Raw genomic sequence first — 23,817 nt, 5'->3', positions numbered from 1 at the left:
TGTGTATATTGGAATGTTACGCCATACATGTTTTTGCACTTATGGAAGTGTATACAAAAACACATATAGATTTTTGTACAGTTTTTAGAAAATACATTTAAAGTCTGATTCAGAAAGAAGATAAAAAGATATACTTGAATATAGAGAGAAGCTGTGCTTATAGCTCTATTGTGCATTTATATTGTGTGCTCCCTTGGAAAGCTACAAATGCAGTTACGGCATGACTTAAATGAATAAAATTAATAAATGGGTAGCAAATCAGAGAGAATTGTTCATCCTTAGAAGCAACCTACGAAAACTAAATAGGGCTGTTCAGTGTTTGATGTGGCCCTTGTTCCATATTGGAAGAAAGATGGAGTAGAAATGTAATAACATGAATAGCTTGCAGACATAGAAAAGACATAGAAAAAGACATAGAAAAAAAGAAATGCAGAGTCGCTTGGGGGTCTCACTGCTTCTTTTTTCTACATGCATAGAATATTGCTGTGATATCTCTGTCTCTCTTCTTTTGTCCAGGCAAAGATGTAACAGGGTCCAGTTCCCAGATATGTGGGTATATAGGGCTTGATAGCATGGGCAGTAGCCAGGTAGAAATGCAGAAGCTGAACTTTGAGGAACAGCTGGATTCCAAGGTAAGCTGGCTCAGATGGATGCACTCATAGTAGCAATGTGTCATAGATAGTTTATTTTATGTTCTCCCATTTCATCTCCCTAAGCATCTCTGTAAACCATGGAGAGCGACGGGATCCACAAGAAGGGAGAGGTCGCATGGGCACGATCTGATCTAAAGCCTCAGCCACTCTTTCATTCCAGGCAACAGCCAAGGACTCAGCCAGACCATGCAGCAGATCACCAGGAATAACCCCCAGCTCCCTCTGAAACCCACCCAAGTTCATCAGTCACCTGGGGTGGACCAATCTAATAGGTCCCACATCCCTGTAACAGGGGGCAGCACCAGAGGATTCGTGGCTAGCAGGGCATGATCTGACCATGGCAGAGGAGCTCTCCCAACACTGAAAGCTCCCCCAATATCAGATCATGTTGCCATGACAAGAAAGCCAGATCAGGGGTATGACCACTGTCCCAAGTCAGGCCCTGGATGACCTGGGATAGGCCCAAGGCTGTCATGGTGGCCATGAACTCCTGATCTACCTCAGACGTCACACCCAGGGAAGGCAAACTGAAGTCTCCCAGAACCATAAGCCTGGGAATCTCTACCGCCAACCCAGAGATTGAGTCGAGGAGCTCAGTTAAGGAGGTTGCTACGCAGCAGGGAGGCTAGTACAGTAACAACAATCCCAACTGATCCCTAGAGCCCAACTTCAGGAACAGGGTCTCACATCCAGCAACTTATGGGGCACTGCCCCTGAAAACTGTAAGAGACTCCCAGATGACAACCACCACACCCCCGCCCCCGCCATGGAGTTTTGGCTGGTGCCACACCCAAAACCCAGCTGTGCGCATTTTCAAGAGGGAAACTCCCCCCCTCCCTTGGACCTAGCCACGTCTCAGTAATACACACCAGGTCAGCCCTCTCATCTGTGATTAAATCACAGATGAGGGAGACCGTAGACCGACCTGGCATTTAGCAGCAGCAGCAGCCGAAAGCGAGGGCCTCTGAAGATTAGATGTGTTAAATGTGTTTCAGAGTGTAATGTACACTTTTAAAAAGAAACACAGCCTTTGGGAAAGCTGATTATTTTTGACATTTCAGCAAGTGCAGAAAGGGAGCTAACCTTTCCCTCCTTATTGTGGTTCTGATGAAAATCCTTTTGGATTATGAGAAAATTCTCCCTTTGAGTGCCAGTAGGTAAATGTTTTTATTAATACAAAGAGCAGTCCAGGGCAAGGATTTTGTTCAGGACTGCAAGAGAAATTGTCCTTTTCCCAATTGCTCCAAAGGAGTTTATTAATGTATGCAATAAATGCAAGACATATTTATGATCATGCCTAGTTTGGACCTTTGTTATTTATGCATTCAGTTTTTATTATTATTATTATTTAAACATTCTTATTATACAGAAATATATTTTTAAAATCCTAATATCTTATGAGTGATAAAACATTAACTTTTAACAGTCAGGAAATCAGAAAAGATATTAAAATACATTTCCACATCAATTACCGAAGCATATCTAAGAAACTGATTTATAACTGGTGCCAAAAAGAAGTGGATAGCTGGTACTTTTCCAAACAGAGCGTGTTGTACAATCAGGGCACTATCACAGAGAAAGGCCTCTTTCTTTGTGATCATATCATGATCTTGATTCTCACATTTGGGTCAATAGTGTTGCCCGCTGTGGAGAGAACATACTAGTCAGGAACCTAAAAACACTTTCTGATAAGAATAGAACAGGGAAGATCTGGTACCACCCAGAAGTAATTAAATTTAACCCCTTTAGTGGGCTAAACTGTTAATGACTACAGGTAGTCCTCGTTTAGTGACCGCAATTGGGACTGGCAACATGGTTGTTAGTGATGCAGTTGCGAAGTGGAAAATCATGTGACCGAGACTGTGCTTATGATCTTCAGCTTTCCTTTTTCCCCACTGCCCCGTGTTTGGCATGCTCACCCCGGCACTGGGATAATTAGCAAGAAGGGAATTATTGTTTGTATTTACATTCATTGGAGAGGAAGGGATTACAAGAGAGTAAGCAGGCACACAATGGGGAATGCACATTGAAAACAATGTGCTAGCCCTGGCTGTTTGCCTAATGAGCTTTAGGAGGCAAACAAAAGCCTTTAGTGTCTTGTCAATTTCAGGCAGCAGCTGCCAGCCACTAATTAAGGTCACAGAACTGAGCTTGTTAACTTGCAATTAGCACTTTTTAGGGACCCACAGGACTGCAGAGAAAAGCAGCTCAGGAAGAGATTGCTTGTTTAGGCAATCTCACCACTTTGAGGGGGAAAAAAAAGAAAAAAATGGGTCAGGCACAGGACAATGTATACTAACTGACTGTAATAAGCGAACACATGACTGAGAGACACTGCAAAGGTCATAAATGTGCACCTTGGTTGCAGTTATTTTTTCAGCGCCATCATAACTTCAGATGGTTGCTGCATGAAGCAGTTGGAAAGTGAGGTCTACCTGTATCTACATCAAGTCACTCAAACATCAGCCAGTTCTGCAGAGTCCTTCATAAAACCCCTGGTTTCCCTCTGCCTTTATCTAGGGCTTCCATATGCCCATCCTTCATACAAATCTACTCTTTTAAAATACTATTTTCCTGTATGTGGCAGCCATAAAAAGTCAACCTCCTAGGGGCTTAAAAGAAGTTCATCTCTCTTTGCTGTGGCCTTCTTGTTCATGGCCAGTGGGAGGTCTGCCTTATTCTGCCTGATGCTGATTGCTGCCCAATAAAAGTGCCTTTCTTCATTGGAAGATAAATAGTGAAAGAAAACATAGAGCGTCTCCAAAGTTTAAGAGTGAGAGTGATCACTTGGCATCTTTTTAATAGAACAAAAACTATTATCACAGCCCCGGAAGAATGCAGAGGCCAGGAGAGGGCCAGTGAAGCTACAGTAGGGACCTTTGTGTTTGCAATGTTTAACTCATTGTGAAAGCAAAGCCTATCAGAACAGAGAGAGCGCCAAGATGACTGGGAAACGGTAAACCTAGGAGGCTCTTTGCAGTCAGGAAAGCAAATACACATGAATACTCATTCCATTTGGATTTCCCTAACTGCAAAGTAAATAAAGCATCCACGGGACCCATATTTTGCATTTCACCTGTAATAACATTCCTAATCACCTCTCCCTTTATATTAACCACAAAGGCTTTGAATAGGGACTATTATACATTCTAGTGGGAGCTCCTTTATGCCACATTTCATTCTCGCTGATGACAAGCTGAGCTAGTGGGAGCTCATGTTGATAGGACTCCCTCTGAAAGGCCGGATGGCATCAGAGATGAAGTGATGTTTTTCATACTTGTTCCTTTGTATTTCTTGATTGAACAGTCCTTCCAATTGTACATCTTGTTCATCATATTTGCCAAGGGGGTTGCAAAATCTGGTTTTCGATTACAGTTTAATTTTTGTAATGTAACAGATTCCTGTTTGAGACTTATTCTGCTCTATACCTTAAAGACATTGTGTTCATGATTATATTAACCACTTATATATACCACTTATTTCATTTAAATGCTTTATCCTGCCTCTTTTGTGTTTCAAAGCTCACATATCTATCTTTTGGAACTGTACATTTAGTTAGGTATATCACTTTGCTTACTCTGGACGTTGGCTGCGGGATCTATAATGGCGAAGGTGCTGCTGGACTAGAATCCAGGAGACCAGAAGTTCATGTCCTTCCTTAGGCATGAAAGTTGGCTTGATAACTTTGGGCCAGTCACTCTAAGCGCAACTGGCCTCACAGTGTTGTTGTGGGGAAAACAGGAGGTGGGAACATTATGTACACTACCTTCTCTTTGCACAAAATAAAGGCAGAATAGTAGAAGTAGTAGTAGTAGTAGTAAGTTGTGGTTGTTTGGTTGTTGAATAAATTAATTAAAGAATCCCTGATAAGTCCTCCTAAAATACAAATAATTTTTAAAGAGTCTGATGATGGTATAACTTAGGTTTCCCCAATCAGGACGCATGCAAGATGTATAGATTAACACTCAGAATTCCCCAATGAGCATGGCCATTTCTGAGAATTCTGGGACTTGAATTCACACTTCCAGAGGGTACCCAGTTTCAGGGAGGCTGATATAACTTAAGACATTCTGATCCATTGATAGGTTCCCATTTCTTTTCTTCCATTTTTACCTCTGATCAACTAATTTTTGGAAACATTACAGAATCCTGCAAAACTTTTCTACCAGCAGTGTAAATGGAAAGACCGTAAATATCAAAGGCAACACTGATTTTCTAGTGCCATCTTTGTTCTGTGGGGAGGAACCTTTGCAGAGGGGGGAAGCTGAAAAAGTCTATATTTAGCCCAGGTCTGTATGAAATATAATATTAATAGCTATGGCACTTGAATAGTTATTGCTCAATAATGTTCACATGTGAAAAGAACTTCCAAATGTTATTTCCTCCAGTGCCTCCAGTTATTTCATCTCCTCCAGCGAGTTTGTGTTATTGTCAGCCCTTTAAGGTAGACCAGACCATTAAACCAAAGCCATGCAGGCCAATACAGTTTTCATTATAAGATTATAGTAACAGAATCTTGCAAGTCTGAATGCACTTCCCCCTCCCTCTCTTTATCTTCATGAGAACTAAGGAGGATCTTGTGTAAGACATTTTCTCAGGTTACAATTCTTCCCCGTATTCAGGTTTCTTTTATTGCCCAATGTCTTGGTAGCAGCTCTTTGTCCTGTTCTTCAAGGTTATTCCTTCTTCCCATTACACTAATCTATCTCAGGCTTTCATGCCTAAACCCCACATCTCAAGCCCTCCTTCTACTTCATGCTAATCAACATCCCCTCCTCCTTTAATGTAGAAATTCAGCTGCGCCAAAGCACTCTACATCTCAGACTCTGACAAGAGGAAACACTTCCAGCTAGTCCTGAAGCTGTTCTTCAGCAATGGGCAGGAGATCGGCACATTCCACAGCAAGCTGATCAAAGTGATCTCCAAGCCCTCACAGAAAAAGCAGTCCCTGAAGAACACAGACTGTAAGTCTTTCTATGAAGAGTGGTTGCTCTATCTCCTTGGGGACAGCCCTGTTGCCAGGAGAGATGGTAGACTGGAAGAAGTTAAAGAAGGTACTGGGGTAGTAAGACAGATTAGGGCACAGGAGGAGTTTGGTTTGCTCTGGCATTTCAGAGAATAAAATCAGGTAGCAGGAGATGGAAAACTTCTCTTCCTGAGCCTTTGGAGAGGTGCCATCACTCAGAATAATGATGGGGCGGTGATGGTGGTAAGGTAGCTTCTTATATTAAAGCGCAAGAGCTACGGGCCAAGTGAAGGTCAGAATAACTAGGGATGCAGAGCTAGTGTCTCAATGATAGCATCCTTATCAATCCACATCAGTGCAGAATAATCCTACCTGGGTCACTCAGTTTAAATCCATCTGTATCCATGTGCCTAGGGCTGCAATATCAGGGTAGCTATTAGAAATCTAAATATACATATGAAAACTCCAGTCATGTTTATCTCTCTCCCCCCCCCACCCTTGCAATTCTCTAGTGTGCATTTCGTCTGGGTCAAAGGTCTCCCTCTTCAACCGCCTGCGCTCCCAAACCGTCAGTACCCGCTATCTTTTTGTCGAGGGTGATACCTTCACAGCAAGTGCCCGGCAGTGGGCAGCGTTCACACTTCATCTGGGTGAGGCTGGTTCAGGGCAAGCAGAGGTTTAATCATTCATGCTGGAGCCTAATTGCAAATCTGTTCACCCAATTGCTGCCACCCCTGAACTTAATTAAATGCTGACCTTGAGTGGCTGGAGGTGATCAAAATGAAGAATGGCTGATTACACTTTGACACTGAAGTGAATATATACATTATGACTCTATCCTTATGAGCTTGGGCTTAAACCACAAATGAGCTTTGGAGACAGATGACCTCGTATATAACATTAAAATCTGAAACGGATGTCAGTTTCCTAAAAGGAATGGATGCAACACTGTCATCAATGCTATGAACAGGGGCATCCACAGGGGAGGTCAAGAAAGTCAAGAGGGTAGCTGCTACCACATGGTCACAGATGCCATCTTGCCTTTTTTTGATCTCCTTTGCAGATGCTCCTGGATGTGAAGCTGCTATTCCATTTCAGGAGATGTGATTATCTCACTGGCTTCTCCTAAAACAGCCTTTCCTGAGCAGGCCATCTTCAGATGGGCTGGACTATGCTGGCTGGGAATTTTAGGATTTATAGTCCAATACATCTGGAGGGCATCACCTTCATGAAACAATGTTTGTTAGTAGCCTGATGGCCAGTGGATATTATAAGAATTTATTGTTAGATAATATGCAGATCTTTTGGGGATAACATCACATTCAGAAAACTTGATACATTGCATCTAGGGCTTGGCTCCCTATCTGGCACCTGGGAAGGCAACATTGGGGCCACTAACACACTCCTCGATTCCCATGCCCTGTCCTACTTTTGGTAACTTATTTACAAAGAAATTAATGGGAAATTAAACTACGTTCCCCATAATGCCTCTATGCCCTCCAAAAATTCCACTGACCCGCAAAGGTTAGAGATGCCAAGCCAGGAGAAGGAGTGAAGGGAGGAGGAGTGGTGTATGCACATGCATCAGTGCCAAAGAACGTTTGGACTCACACTTCACATTGAAGCATAATTTGGTATGTTTCGGTTCAACTATGCCATTATTGCATATTGGTGGGTAAAATAATCAATGGCATAGCACAGTGCTAAGGAATACAGAGACAAATCAGCATTTTGGAAGAAAGTGTATTGGAACTCTTTGGTAATCTCCAGTTTATATGCAAATAGACAGATGGAGCACAAGTAGGATAAGTGTTAGGTGCCCTCCTGCAGTGCAGATGATCTGTGACTCCACATCAGATCATGGGAGAGAGATGCTCTGTATCCCAAGATGCTTCCATCCATTACCTTGCAGCTTGCTTCTCTCCGTCCTTCCTACTGTCTCTTCAGTGAATGTTTGCTGTTATCCAGCAGTCAGTGGCACAGATAGAGAACTAGGCTATGTGACTAAAATCAGTAGCAACACTATATTTTAGGTACCATTTTACAAACCCACCTTGTCATTACATACAGCACTGTGGTTAAGTCCAATTCCTGCCCCTTGTCATCATCTGTTAGTCTCTCTCTCCCTTTATTTTTCTCTCCTTTTTTGTGTCATGCAGATGAGTTCCGTTCTCAATCCCAGGCTGAGTTCCCACTGCGGGAAGTCTACATTCGGTATGGTTCCAGAGTTCGACTTATTTGCACAACTACTGGGATAGCACTGCCTCCTCTGGTAAGGTTTAATAATAACTAGGAAGAAAAATCACTGCAGAAGTAACATTTTGGAATAGTCTATAACTTTATACATTACAATAGTATCCTAGTGAGTTCCAGCCAGACTGTGCGATGACTGCCTTCTCTCTTGACCCTACATGTCCAGAAATGTTGCATAGTCACTACGTAAAAATAGAGATGCTTGTTGGTCACAAAATCAGAGAATTGCTGCAGACTAATAGAGAAGCTGTGGCATCCACAGCAGATGTAAAAAAAAATGTGGTTGTACAATTGTAGCCCAACCCCTTTTGTGTGGGCATCGTGCATGTGATATACATAAAAATGGATGGGCTTCAAGCACACTGTGGTAACACCATCTTGACTTTTTGAACTCTTCCCCACAGATACCCTGTAGAGAAGAGAAGAGAATGTATAAGTAACATTTATATCTCCAACCAACACACTTCTGATATCACCAGAAATATTCCTTATATTCCTTACAATTGAAACAACTAAGGAGACATTGCACATCTTTGTTTCCCTCCCTACTCAATGTTTATCCATCTGCTAAGGATTCCATTTATTCTCACACGTGCTATACTTCCATCATATACTGTTATCGTATTCACCATCCTACCTTCAACTTCATATTCATTCAACATTCCTTAATTCCAGCCTATTTGCTTGCCATATGCTTTTTAAAAAATCAATAAACTTTCTAATCTTCATACTTCTCTCTTGACCTGCTGAAGAGCAAAAATCTGGTCCGCAAACATCCTGTCTGGTGTAAAGTTGCACTATATTTCCCAAATTTTCCTTCTTGTTCTGGACCTCTTTCAGTCAGAGCTGAAATGACCTCTAGAGGAACTGGGATGATGAGGTCACATCCATTCTAGCCCTCCTTGATCTCTCAGTGGCTTTAGACACCATTGATCATAGTATCCTTTTTGACAAACTTAGGTGTCTGGGAGTGGGAGGCACAATGTTACAGTGATTCTCCTCCTTCCTCTGGGTTCAGTTCCAGTTGATGTTGCTGGAGAAGACCTTAAAGGGTGAGGTTCCACAGGGTCTACTGTCACCCTGCTCCTATTTAACATCTACATGAGATCGTTAGGTGAAGTCATACAATGGCACAAAATTAGGTATCATCAATATACTGATGATACCCAATTATACATGTCCAAATATAATTGGCTGTGATGCCATCAAGGTGCTTTCTCAGTATCTAATGCAAAGGACAGGCTCAAGCTCAATCTGGAAAGACTGAGTGATTATAGGTTGGGAACCTCCCAGAGCTGGTGCACAATTTTGGGGGTTCTCTTGGCTCTCGGTTCCTATTCAAGGAGTAGATAGTAGCCATAGTTAAGAGTGCCTTTGCATCAGTGTCAAGAACAATACTTGGAGGACCACTTTGCATAACTTGCCATTTTATTCCTACTTTCTGTTCCCTGAGGTAGAATTTTAAGAATCTGCACTCCCTTCTGATGGCAAATGGTTTTATGTTCTTTTTTGAGCTTTTGTTATGTCTATTTATTTCTTGAGATCATTCGCAAAGTTACTAAACAATCGGTAATGCTGGATGTGGATGAACCAGTCTCCCAGTTGCATAAATGTGCCTTCCAGCTTCATGGGAGTGATAGGATGTACCTCTGCCTCTCAACAGAGAAAGTAATCCAGTACCAGGTAATGGAGATGCAGAATACATTTGGGAAAATCAAATATGATAGATGGTGATGTAGTAGCATTGTAAGATTACTATATTCTGTTGGTCACACAGTCAGCCAGATGTTTAGACTGGATTTGGCATTTTTATCCACCTATCGAGTCCTTTCCAAGGACCTGGGATAAGCAGATGTTTTATTATTATTATTATTATTATTATTATTATTATTATTATTATTATTATTTTGATTTATATGGCTGCCCATCTCATCTAGCGACATAGTATTATAGTAAAGGTGACACATAAAAATGATTTAGAGAATAAGCTGCACATTTTCTCCATATCCAGGCCTAATATTATATCTGGATGCTGGTTGCATCAGCCCATGCTGCTCCCTTGCCTATTTACATGCATTAGTATGGGTATAATATGATGGCTAATCCAGCCATCTTTTTGATGAACTATACAGTTACTCTGGGGATAAGTTGCCTAGAATGAAGCAAAGCTTATAGACTGAACAAGGTAAAGCATTTTGGATGGCTTCTTGATCTTTCCATAAGACTGTTATTCACTTTCTCCTGCCAAGAGCTTTATCAGTGACAATAGATCCTAAATTGTGGTTGGAAGCAAACACTGCAGATGTCTTCCAGTAACCAACCTAGCCTGGAACTAAATATAATGCAGGCAGCAGCAAAGTTTGAAGCTGTTCAGGTTGTTTGAGTACAAACAAGAATGTGCTTGTTTGTACTCAGAGGAAGAAATCCAATCTACAAATGAGAAGAGGAAGCAGATGAGCAAGTAAGTTCCACCCATCCTCATTAACCCTCCAAGAATAAACAGAGATCTTTTGAACTGATGAGGCTTCTGGGAGTGCACAATCCATATACAGTTTAACACCCTAGAAAACTAGTGCTAGACACCTGTGAAGTTTACCTCCTACTCATAGAAGGTAAAGAGAAGGGCCATGATGGGTTGAACTAACATGCACATCATCACTTTTCCCTTCATGTGTTCAATATATGCAGAAGACTATCTGAATAGACCATACAGACACCACTTCCCTTTTTTTCCCATGAAAATTGGGACTTGCCAGAAGGAAAAGTACATTATAATGTATCAGTATAGATAGTCCCCAGTTTAGGAACGAGTTCCATCCCCAAAGTCTGTCCTTAAATCAAATTTGTATGTAAGCCAGAACAGTATTATTGTATAATATTGTATAAATAGTATTGTGTGATTAACTTGATCCATTGTGTATTTAACTCAAATCATTGTGTATTTAACTCAAATTTTGTTACAATAGGCTCCGTTCTTAACTATGGGTCATCCTTAAACCAGGCATTCTTAACCCAGGGACTACCTATATTAATTGGCCACAACTAGAGAATTACAGATGGCTATCTACATTGGCCCCTGAGCAAACTGAAATAATTGGCAAAGCTTGACCAAGGTTTACCTGAATTGGATGTGACTGCTGTTTCCCCATGACCATAACCAAGGTCATTTCAGCAGCATAGGAATGGGAAGATCCTAAAAAAGTTCCCCTGCGCTTTTTTTGCAGGCTAGAAATACTGAAATGGAAAGTTGCAAGTATATGTAAACTGCATAATTCCACTATTCAAGCACTTCATTATTTCACTAACATAATTCTATCAAACATTAGTACAAAGTGACAACTACCATATTGTTCAGATAATATGAGTTAGGGCTTAGTTTAGGCTTCCCCAACCTTTCACTCACAATATCTGGACTACAACTCCCAGGATTCCTAGCTAGCATGGAAATTTGGATAGCTGCATGGCCAGTGCAGTCACAAAAAGTTGCCTCAGTCAAACTTGGCAACTTTAAGATGTGTGAACTTCAACTCCCAGAATTCCCCAGCCAGCATGCTGAAGTCCACACATCTTAAAGTTGCCAAGTTTGAAAAACACTGCCATGGTTCAATTCCTTAGCTCTAAATAGAAGGCTATGGAACTCTTTTCCAAAGTCAGGCTGGCTCCATCTCTCTTGCATTTTAAGCAAGTGTTCGCTGATTTCTAAAGAATTTTAATATTGCTTTGGGTTGTTTTAAGTAAGTGTCTCTCTCTCTCTCTTTCCTTTTTTTTTTCCTTTGTTTTTGTGATGATTTTATAGAATAATTGTATTTCGGTGGGCAGAAAAGTGGTTTGTAAATACCATTGGTGAATATATTCAAAATTGATGTTTATTGCTATGCAGGCATCTCCTTGTCCCAAAGAAACAAATCGGGAATTGCTGAATGACAGTTCCTGTTGGACCATCATTGGAACAGAAACAGTGGAATACTCATTCAGCCTCAGCCCAACCAGCATCCAGGATCCGGTGGGCCCTGTCCCTCTTATAACAACCTTGGAGGTATGTAGAGGGGTTTTTCCTGCTTTTTTGCCTTGCTGCTTTGTGCAAAAAATCAGGGGAAGAAATGTTGGCTAATTCATCTTAATGACTTCATCTCCAGCCCTAACATCAAAAGCTGAAAGTTCATTTTGTCTTTCTTTCCTTGAAATGGCAATCAAGATTGTGTGGATTATATGAAATTACTCTTTACTTGTACAACCATCTTATAAACAGCTTAGACAGAACATTCAGTTTTCACTGAACCAGAGACTGGCAATTTGTATGGATGAATTAATGTAGAATACAACAACAAGGCTATTATGGAGCTCCTTAGAGAAAGGAAAGCAGAAGCTGAAGTGTGGGTACAGAAAGATATATTTTGTAGATGGGGCCAAAATGAAGGATTATATTGGTCCCTTGTGTTCCTCCATGTCTTGGATGCATTCAGATGGAAGGCATAAAAATAGGCATAACCTGAGGTTTGTTTGTTTTTCTGCTGTCTTAATGCAGTTTGGAAACTACATTATATGAACTATGTCAAAGACTTCTGCTTTCCCATATAAATTACTTATTTATTACTGTGACTTCTATAAGCATTAATACATTTCACCCCCTCCCAACATGGCTTGATTATGGCAGAAGACTGGGAAACCGCTGTTCTCCAGGTATTGTTGGAGTTCAACACTCAGCCCTAGATTGGATGGCTGGTGTTCAGTGACAACAGGTGTTAACAGTTCAGCAACCTCTGGAGAGGTTCATGTTTTCCAGCCTATTGGCATTACAAAAGTGATAGGCTCCTGCCCACCATGCTCCAATGGATTCGTTTTCCATTGCATATTCTTCTTTCTTACTTCTAAAACTCCCAAAGTACAGTATATCTCTGTTATCAACCTGCTTTACCTTGGACGTGTAATTCTAATGGGAAGAGGGGAGTAAAATGTTTGTTAGATTCCTTAACCTTTTTACAGAACTACAATTTCTGTAATTTCAAGAATTCAGCATTCTTTTACCTGAAAACAAGAACAACTTTGGAAGGAGTTTAAATATATATGCAGATATACCCAACAAATGTTCACATTCAGGTATTAAGTGTTCTTACCTGCCTATCCTAACACCCTAGAGAAGGCCTGTACAATTTGTAGAGGGGAAATGGCCACATTGATAAATTAAAAAAATAATTGCGAGCTGCAAAGGAATACCTGGCATGGCAATCAGCTGTTCAGTGGCTACAGAACAGTGTTGGAGCTGGTGATGGCAGGGAGGCCTGGAGGCACTTGGCAGTGCATCTTTTGGGGCAATGACAACAGCAGTGAATTTATTACATTTCTAAAAAATGCCAGCAGGCCTCATGTGGGCCACAGACCACATGTTGTGCAGACCTGCCCTAGAGTACAGCCAAGTAATGTCTAATGTTTTTCAGGCCAAGAACCACACTTGGCTTTTAAGTGATGTGCTGAGGATCAAATTCCAAAAAGTATGTGGGCTCTGAATAAATTGATTATGTGCCATCAAATCAGTGTTGACTCTTAGCAACCACATGGATAGATTTTCTCTATGACAATCTGTCCCTAACCTGGTCTTTCAGGTCTTCCAATGGTGCACCCATTGCCATCCACCTTGCTGCTGGTCATCCTATTCTTCTCTTTCCTTCTATCTTTCCCAGCATTAGAGCCTTCTCTAGAGAGCTCTGTTTTCACATAATGCATCCAATTTGAGCCTGCTCTGAATAAAGCTAAATTTATTTAAATTAAAATTTAAGATAAATATATTAAACATAAGTAATGCCATTATTCTGTGTATATTTAATAATTTTGGCTTTCTATCATATTAAAAATTACAGTGTGATCTGGACTCACTCTGAGGGCTACACCCCCAGGCTTTGGAGGACCATAAGTCCTAAAAGTTCAGGTTGTCCCTCTCTGCCCTAACACAAGCATACAAACCTTGGGCTGCTTTACTTTAGATTATTGGTCTAACTAATGCAATGTTTTCTATTCAAACTGACAATAGAAGATTCCCAATCCCATCAACAGATGCCAAGAATTAAAAAAGGGTCTTCTTTAGGCAAAGCAAGTTCTTGACAATGAAGCAATAGCTTCTCCCATGGAATCCTGGGGGGGGGGGTAGCCAAGAAGCCTTCCAATACAAGATATGAATATGTATGTTTTAATGTCCAGAGGTGCAGGATTTGGACAGAGTGCTGGTTATTGTACCCTCATGATAAGATGGATGATCCCATGCTTGGGTTTGTTTTTCACAGCTGACAGGAGGAGGGGATGTGGCAATGCTAGAAGTCCAAGGCAACTACTTCCACGCAAATTTGAAAGTTTGGTTTGGAGATGTGGAAGCAGAGACTATGTACAGGTAAAGCAGAAACAAACTATTCTGAAAACATGGTATGATCAGCCGGGCAAGTTCCATAGCAACTATTCTTTGCACAACATCCAACATCATATCTTCAGGAGAGGTCAGGAGTGGTTGGAATGAATCAGTACAGCTTTGGCTGTTGTGCTTAGTAATGTCAATGTTCTTACTTACATTAGAAGGTAGCACCTTCTAAAAACCTTGAGTCTCCCTGTGCCTGACACAGGAAAAGAAAGATAACTGAATCACAAAGGAGTGGCAATGTAATTGTATGGTTTCTATGAAAAGAAGAGTCACTATTCCCTTTCTGATAATATGGAAATAGGGTCCAAAAGTCTCTAATGTTTATTTCATATATATAATATCAGGCTTTTTGTGGCTGATACCAGAACTGGAAGTCAGGTAGGGATTTGAGTAAATTTATTGCAAAAATTAGAAAAACCACTAAGAAAAAATCCACTCACTGTCAAGTAGAACATCCAAGCCCTATTTATAGTAAAGTCAAAGTTTCAGCTATGTGCCTCTTTCTCTTGGTCGTGTTAGCCAAGTTCCATAGCCACTATTCCATAGATCAAGGTCTCTTACTTCTGAATGGGAGAAGGGTTTCTATCCATTCTAGTTACTATAGCAAGTAAGTCTAGGTTCAGACTATTTGCTTCTGACTTTGCCAGAACTAGCTCTCACAGATAAAGTACTTTTGCAAGATAATCAAGACGAAGTATATCGAGCTATCTCATTTTCATCCTCATGACAACACTGCATGCGAGGTTAGCCTTAGAGATAAAGATTAGCCCAAGATTAATCAGAGAGCATCATGACTGAAACCCATACTGTCCAGATTTTTTTGCGCAAACCACTGATCATAATCACTGCCCCAGTTTAACTGCCTGAAAAATCTATTGAGCCTTTCTTTAGCCTTCCATACTGATTATTCTGTTCTAATATGGTGGAGGGAGAGGAGAAAAGGCACATATTGTGGGTATGTACGTGCACACACACACAAACAAATATGTATTTCTTTGTTTAGGAATTCCAAGTCGTTAGTGTGTGTTGTTCCTGATGTCTCTGCATTCAGCCATGACTGGAGGTGGTTGCGATACCCAATCACTGTCCCCCTTCTGCTATTAAGGAATGATGGTCTGATTTATTCTAGCACTTTCAGCTTCACATATACACCAGAACAGAGTTTCCTGTCTGGCCAACCACTCCTGCCAGAGATGATGCAGGATTCTGACAACTTGCTCAATACCATCCATCAAGAGTTCACCAAGACAAATTATCACCTTTTCATGCAAAGTTAGAACTGGACTGTATGGTCACCATTGTTTCCCTACAGCAGAAACTGTGGCAAATACATGACTTTTATAAAATGTTGAAATGTGGTTTTTCTAAAATAGGATTATTTGAACATTTATTTTTAAATCATGCTCTGTACACATATTAAAACTGACAGATCTGTGCTTCGACACAAGAGAAGCAGGAATCAGACTACTTAACAGCAATGCATTGCTTTAGTAAGGAACAGGATTGCTGATGTATTCGCCTGCATTTGGCACCTTAGAGAATCCCATTCTCAGTAGAATATATTATTAATATGCATTATACAATTGTATGTACATTATATATAATTGTAGCTATATCAGCACAGGCAGAGAAACTCATGTTGGATATTTATCAAGCATCTAGTAAAATGCAGCAATAACAAGCAATTCCAGTATCGTGTCTCAATGATGGTTTTAATGCAAATGTGAGAGTTGGTAGATGGGTACATTCAGAGGCATTTGCGGGGCGGGGGGAGATAAAATATCAGGATGACTACCACAATTGCCTTTTTTCTTTTATTTTTTTGACCCCCACCCCACCCCACCCCACCTCCCCCTGTGGATGCAATTGGGTGATTTTATTTATTGGGTGATCATTAAGAGATGGGTAGTTTTTGTTGTGCAGTTGAAGCAAAATGTAGTTAGACTACACTCTGCTGTAGAGAAATTAATTCCTCTTCACCTCTTTTTGGGTTTTGATGATGCACTTCTAAAACAATGGAGATCAAATGAGTCTGTGTAGTGGTGTTGCCGATAAATGGTTACATAAATATGCTGAAACAAATCCATCAAAGACATCTCATTTAAAACAGAGCACTTCCCACATTTCTATACTTTCCAGAAGATACACACTTGTCTGTGGGAGGAATATCTTTAGATACTTTTTGCTTCAAACAAAAACTCCCTCCAACCATTCAGTTGACTTTTAACACTCCTCACTTGTCCTTCTTTGAAGGCTGAGAAAGAACCTCCACTGTAGAAGCAGTTTCCTACAGTGGCCAAATATCTGAAACAGCACCATTTTATACAAGGTGGCATTTTCCCAGAGAAACACATCATTCTTTGGGATTGTGGCATCAAAGAGCTATCTTCACACAGTTAAGCTTTCAGCTTTAGTTGTAAAAATTGGCAAGCTGTCTCCAGTTCAATTCTTAACCAACACCATTTTTCAGCTCCCCTTGCTTCAAGGAAGCAAGAACGTGACTGAAGGTGGGGGAAAATAGTGGGCCTTTTTCAAGTGTTCAGTATGAATTCTCAAAAAGGGTTAAACCCTCTTTTAAGTTGAGTGGGAGTCCGATTGCCAATTAATTTTAAGCAAGCAATGCAATCTTAAAAGCTACCAGAGGGAAGTGAGAAGGCAGTAATGTTTGATATCTCCTTGCAGGAGGCAGTAGAAAAGGAGGAGGGCCAGATGAAACAAGATGCCATTCATTAGGCCAGCTAAAGAAGACCCTTCATTGAACCACTACTGCTTGGGCCTGCTCATGCATAAATGCATGCACAATTTTTTTATTAATAAGTTTCTAGCAAGTTTCAAAGGATGTTGGGAAACATATATAGTATTTCCCATACATGCTGTTGGCTTGAAGGTCTTTAGATGAATGCTGTATCAAAGGGCCAATCCAACATTCTGAGAAATGTTTTAGCATCCAAGGCTAACTTAGAAGGGAACATGTTGCCAAAACTGTACTGGCTTTTCTAACCTGTAAGGAACTCTTGAAAGCTTATAGAGGAGACGGGTGGAACAGACCACAGGTTAGTGACTGTCAGCCTGCTAAAACAGCCAAGCAATCCATGCCAACAAGAAACCTTTAAAAAAAAAAAAAAAATTTCTCTACACAGGGCTTTAATGGTGGAAGGTTTCTCAATGCGTTTTTTCTCAATGCGTTTTGTGGCCATTTGAAATCCTGTGGTTGGTGTGCTTCAGATTAGCACAGCACTCATTTGATGCCAATGGTTTCTGAGACTGGGCTCTCACCCATGTCCATTTATGTTAACTTAGGTACTTCTACAGTGTCAAAGACTCCGTTCATTTATTCACTGAGCATGCTGATCTCATTAACAGGTGACCCACCTTTGACACACCAAAGCACTTCCAATCATTCACAAACTCAGCACTCGCCCAGTTCTAACTAGACCTTAAAAAGCCAAGGTGTATTTTATTTTCATATACAGATTTAGACTGTTCTTCATTCCCGAGTCCAGAGCAATGTACCTACATCTCCCTATTTTAGCATCACAACAACCTTTTAAATACCGAGGAGAGACAGGAGTATTGCCAGTTTAATATGTTAGGCTAATGTTCTCCAGATAGGATGGGACTGCCACATCCAGAATTCCCAAGCCTGGAGAATTCCAAGGATTCTACCATATCTGGATGACACCAGGTTAGAGAAAGCACCTCTAGGCTGCAGTGCAAGTAATTTTGTCTTGTAGCATGTGGGTTTCAGTGATTACGTCTTTCAACCATTTTAAAGCAATATGAATTGATTGTATATTTGTTAACTTAAATGAGTGCCAAATAGTCTTCACCAGCTTATGAACCTTCACCAGAGTTGGTGCATTATCATGCCCATCACTGTCAGAAAGGGGAAACTCTCATGGATATGCAGTGATGGATCGGCATTATATGGAGGGCACTAAGTTGGGGGAAGCTGCTAAGAAATAAACTACATTGTGGTTTAGTGCGACATATGACTCAGCTATAGAGTTTACTATTCAAAAAGTGGCACAAAGTTCACTTTTAATTGAGCAGTTGGGTATAATCGTCTCCCTGGTTTGTGTATTTGTGTTTGTGTTTTGTTTTCTTTGATGCACCCCTAAATAAATGTGATGTAAATTCAGAAAAGACATCTATAATATCTCTTGTATGAAGCATTTGTAATATCAAAGGTAAGGCATTAGAAATGGATATTTAGAAGTATTACTCCGAAAGCCAAGACACTTGGCTACTTTTGGTTAAAGCTGTTTCATTTTCTTTTAAATTGTTTTACGAATTCAGCCAATTCCCTCTTATTGAACAAATGTTGGCTTGGTAAATCATGGCTTCATGTGATGTGCAAACCAGACATTGATGGAGCTATGCAGATCTTCAAAGTGCAGGGTCTATCTCAGAGTCTTGACCTTTTTTCTTTTATTGCTGAATAGTTTCACTGATTAGTGCTATAATCCACCCAAAATATTTGGGAAATGATGAGATAAAACTCCAATAGTCAGTCTAAGGAATCTTGACACTTTGAACACTATGTCTTGAAGGAAAGCAACTGCTGCAGTTTGGCAGGAATTATGCCCCACCCCAACTAGTACTCCCCTCCTACATGATAAATTCCATTTTTAGTACAACAAGCAAAACACAAACAAAAAGTCCATTCTGCTCCCAACCTCTCCTCACTGCCCAAGTGATCTTCTTGTTGCTCAGGGGCAAGTACATTGCACAGTCAAACTCTAGAGGATGTTGGTGGGTGGAGAGCCCCTTGGGCATTATCCATGAATAGTGCAATATATAGACTTGGTCTGATATTTGGGGCACATAAAAACTAATTTATTGCCCTATTTTCAGGGAAAGGACAGAGCTGGGTGAGGTAGACGGGCAATGGATATATGGATTTAAATCAAGTCTATTTCTTCTTTGTGGTGAATATATTGGCAGAGTCCTAGAGATACAGTTGGCTTTTTGTGCAAGAAAATTAGGCAGTGACATCATGCAGCAAAATCCACAGGGGCTGCCATTTGCCTATCTGCAGTCCAGGCTTTCTGGGGGAACAGAGATGAAATGCCACAGGAGAAAATTACATATAAACAGGAGTTAACTTTGCTTTGTTTGTTTTACTGAATATATTTTTACTGGTCAATGGCCAAAATAAAGCTTCTGTCTGACTGTCTGTCATATCAATAGAGAATATTGGCCTTCCACCCATTGGTCCCATCAGATGCTGTTTCTTTGCCCACAAAGGTCTTGCTCTGCATTTCTACCATTACCTGAGGTTTGGCACGGGGGCCAAAGGAGCAGGGCTTTTTCCGTGATGGCACAGACTTTCTGGAATGCACTTTTTAGAAAAGTTGCCTAGCATAAGGGGAGTATTTTCTTCTTTAAAGAGGCTTTTAGAAAAGGCTACAATGACTGAGATTTTCATTCCTGTATTCCTTTTTTTATTATCATCATTCCTGTGCCTGTGCAGACTTCGGATGCCATTTATATAACTTTATGTTCTTGCTTGATGTGCTTGTACCTGTACTTATATTTCTAAGCTGGAGAAAAGAAGAATCCAAAAAACAAAACAAAGAAACCCAAAGTTGAACTATTTATCCCACTTCCATGATTCAGGAGTGTGGTCTACTATTTTCATTTATTTTATATATATACAGTGGGGCAAAAAAGTATTTAGTCAGCCACCAATTGTGCAAGTTCTCCCACTTAAAAAGATGAGAGAGGCCTGTAATTTTCATCATAGGTATACCTCAACTATGAGAGACAAAATGGGGGGAAAAATCCAGAAAATTTTGGAAAAATTCAGAAAAAAAATCAGAAAATCACATTGTCTGATTTTTCAAGAATTTATTTGCAAATCATGGTGGAAAATAAGTATTTGGTCAATATCAAAAGTTCATCTCAATACTTTGTTATATATCCCTTGTTGGCAATGACAGAGGTCAAACGTTTTCTGTAAGTCTTCACAAGGTTTTCACACACTGTTGCTGGTATTTTGGCCCATTCCTCCATGCAGATCTCCTCTAGAGCAGTGATGTTTTGGGGCTGTCACTGGGCAACACGGACTTTCAACTCCCTCCAAAGGTTTTCCATGGGGTTGAGATCTGGAGACTGGCTAGGCCACTCCAGGACCTTGAAATGCTTCTTACGAAGCCACTCCTTCGTTGCCCAGGCGGTGTGTTTGGGATCATTGTCATGCTGAAAGACCCAGCCACATTTCATCTTCAGTGCCCTTGCTGATGGAAGGAGGTGTTCACTCAAAATCTCATGATACATGGCCCCATTCATTCTTTCCTTTACACAGATCAGTCGTCCTGGTCCCTTTGCAGAAAAACAGCCCCAAAGCATGTTTCCACCCCCATGCTTCACAGTAGGCATGGTGTTCTTTGGATGCAACTCAGCATTCTCTCTCCTCCAAACATGACAAGTTGAGTTTAGACCAAAACGTTCTACTTTGGTTTCATCTGACCATATGACATTCTCCCAATCCTCTTCTGGATCATCCAAATGCTCTCTAGCAAACTTCAGACGGGCCCAGACATATACTGGCTTAAGCAGGGGGACACGTCTGGCACTGCAGGATTTGAGTCCCTGGCAGCATAGTGTGTTACTGATGGTAGCCTTTGTTACTTTGGTCCCAGCTCTCTGCAGGTCATTCACTAGGTCCCCCCATGTGGTTCTGGGATTTTTGCTCACCATTCTTGTGATCATTTTGACCCCACGGGGTGAGATCTTGCGTGGAGCCCCAGATCAAGGGAGATTATCAGTGGTCTTGTATGTCTTCCATTTTCTAATTATTGCTCCCACAGTTGATTTCTTCACACCAAGCTGCTTGCCTATTGCAGATTCAGTCTTCCCAGCCTGGTGCAGGTCTACAATTTTGTTTCTGGTGTCCTTCAACACCTCTGTGGTCTTGGCCATAGTGGAGTTTGGAGTGTGACTGTTTGAGGTTGTGGACAGGTGTCTTTTATACTGATAACAAGGTCAAACAGGTGCCATTACTACAGGTAACGAGTGGAGGACAGAGGAGCCTCTTAAAGAAGTAGTTACAGGTCTGTGAGAGCCAGACATCTTGCTTGTTTGTAGGTGACCAAATACTTATTTTCCACCATGATTTGCAAATAAATTATTTAAAAATCAGACAATGTGATTTTCTGGATTTTTTTCCCCATTTTGCCTCTCATAGTTGAGGTATACCTATGATGAAAATTACAGGCCTTTCTTATCTTTTTAAGTGGGAGAACTTGCACAATTGGTGGCTGACTAAATACTTTTTTGCCCCACTGTACATTTATACGCACTCATATGACTTTTAAAAAAACAACAGCATAATTTTAACATAATTTAAGAACTGCCCTAGGAAAGTGACAGCCCAGGAAGTAAGGAGTGAGCCCTGGGCCTGGACTTTTTGTTTAAAAAGGGCAGGCCACATTTCTGTGGGCAAAGGAACATACTTTTCAGTGGTTTTTTGGTGGTGGTGTTCCAACATTCCCATAATATTTCCAAAAGCCCTCAAATGTCGGTATACTAGTATTTATAGTTCAAAACTATAAATGTTTCTTCAAGGAATTGACTCTAATGCTGTGGTCAGCTAAAATCAATATTTGCTGATTGGGAGCATAGATGCCATGGGAAAATTAGGTTCAAAGAATGCTTCAGGACTAGGCCTTTGGGGAATAACTGGTTCAGATTAAAGGGATACGCAAGAATAGCAAAACAAAATATTCAGTAAATATATCCCTCTGTTTATTCCTCTCTCTCTTTTTTTTCCCAATCATCACTTTAGATAAAACATACCTGGTGATGCCGCATCATGCTTAATACTGGTTTGATGAAAATTTTCTCCAGCTTTTGATAGAGAGCTTGATCTCTGTCTGCATATCATATTCTATAACATAGATCAAAATATAGTCTGCTTACCTGTACTGTTTGCTACATGAAGTTCACGAAGTAGCAAGGCATGTTTGTAAATAACAAAATTCTCATTTATGGATCCAGATATGTTAGAAATTCAGAAGGCATTTTCTCCCTGTTAACTGAGGACAGGTCGCATTACTGAATATTGTATGTGTTGTGTGTCCACATGTCTTATGCATGCATATACAATAACCCCACCCTAACCATGTTCAAGGTGCACTTATACTGCATACAGTAATTGGGGCTTACAACTATTTCTTTCCAGTTCTTTCCAGATCATTTGGGTGGCACCTTTAGCCAGAGCTAGATTTAGTGGGAAGAGAAGCTTTTGGAGTACCTGGTTTGGAAATATTGGGGTCAGTGAGACTCCATGGTGGCCACAAGAAATGACACACCATTCCCTAGCCTGACATCCTCCCACTATATACAATTCTAACCCATGGAATTCCTAATTCCATTGACTGAAAGTTAATGCAGCTGAAGGACACGCAGTTGGGGACAGCTGAAATGTGCAGTCAGCAATGTTGGGGAGTTTTAATCCATGGGAAAACTTCAACCATGCACAGAGGTGTAATTGTAAGAAACTGTAACCACACACCCACACATGGGCATGTACCTACCTACATATCAAGGAAAAAAAAGGTGTACAATTCTTGCATTTGGCATAAATGGGTGAGAAATGCTGTTTTAGATGACAGATGCCAAAGTTGAGCAAGTGATGAAGGGAAGGGTTTTGCAAACAAATCTAGTCAAATCTAGGACCTATTATTGAAACAAGCCATAAATGGATTGCTCAAAGGGAATACAATATTGTCCCAAGAAGGATCCTGCTCAACTGACTACCCGTGGGAATGGGGATGACTGATTCTGATATAACCTTTTTCTACACAGCTATGTTAGCGTTTCACTTTTCCTGCTCTGAACAGTGCATCACATTCAATTTTGTCTTGGTTTCACAGCCTGGCCCATCCAGGAGAGTTGAGAAGAGTTTCATTTACTGATTATTGCTTATCATAAAACCAAAGCATAACATTCCTTTCCCTTACAAAGATGAGATCCCAATGCATATGGATTTGCTTCATTCACGGTCCCTGTTGCCAATTATCGGAGTACAGGATCAGCACATAATCCTGCAGGTTATGCACAAGGGATTGTGTCAAAGAAAATATTCTTGTTTGGCTTAGTAAACTCTTTATATTATTAATTCAGTACTATAGATTCTGTTATTAAAATACAACCCAGGTATTGTTAGATCCCATTATATGCTGATGGATCACAGCAGTTGCAATCCAATATATTTGAAAGATAAGAGATGAGTTTTTACCTAGACATTGTGTCGGCTTGAATTCTGAAAATCTCTTTATTCTCCTTTGGAAAGCATCAAGCAAGTAAAATATTTCAGAATGTGTCTTCTCATTTTTATCAGAGAATGACCAGAGAGAATTCCCTTCTTCTCCTTTCATAGGAATGTGCAGCCAAACCATACAGGCTTCTAATTGGATGGATGAAAGCCACCTTTCACATTTAAGTAAGTTTTGTAGTTCATACAGAAGGAAGTGGCATTTTGCCTCCCAGCTTGAGGGACTGACATAACCAATATTTTTCACTGATTTCAAAGC

The 23,817-nt window shown here is 40.6% G+C and overlaps 1 protein-coding gene across 1 annotated transcript in view; it reads left to right on the top strand.

The window, feature by feature from the left end:
- Positions 1–18,411, top strand: part of RBPJL (recombination signal binding protein for immunoglobulin kappa J region like) — a 55,813-nt gene extending 37,402 nt beyond the window's left edge. Inside the window, exons 5-12 of the mRNA XM_088154550.1 lie at positions 517–632; positions 5,443–5,617; positions 6,132–6,269; positions 7,779–7,891; positions 9,415–9,555; positions 11,753–11,908; positions 14,148–14,251; positions 15,279–18,411. Coding sequence (XP_088010676.1) covers positions 517–632; positions 5,443–5,617; positions 6,132–6,269; positions 7,779–7,891; positions 9,415–9,555; positions 11,753–11,908; positions 14,148–14,251; positions 15,279–15,552 — 1,217 coding nt within the window. The 3' untranslated portion in view covers positions 15,553–18,411. The remainder of the gene's footprint in view (positions 1–516; positions 633–5,442; positions 5,618–6,131; positions 6,270–7,778; positions 7,892–9,414; positions 9,556–11,752; positions 11,909–14,147; positions 14,252–15,278) is intronic.
- The last annotated feature ends 5,406 nt before the right edge of the window (positions 18,412–23,817 follow it).

Source organism: Python bivittatus, unplaced genomic scaffold (genome assembly GCF_059951505.1).
Source record: "Python bivittatus isolate LINGU-HERP-01145 unplaced genomic scaffold, Pbiv_v1 ctg000700_np1212, whole genome shotgun sequence".
Taxonomy (NCBI): domain Eukaryota; kingdom Metazoa; phylum Chordata; class Lepidosauria; order Squamata; family Pythonidae; genus Python; species Python bivittatus.
This window is presented reverse-complemented; position numbering and strand designations above follow the sequence as displayed.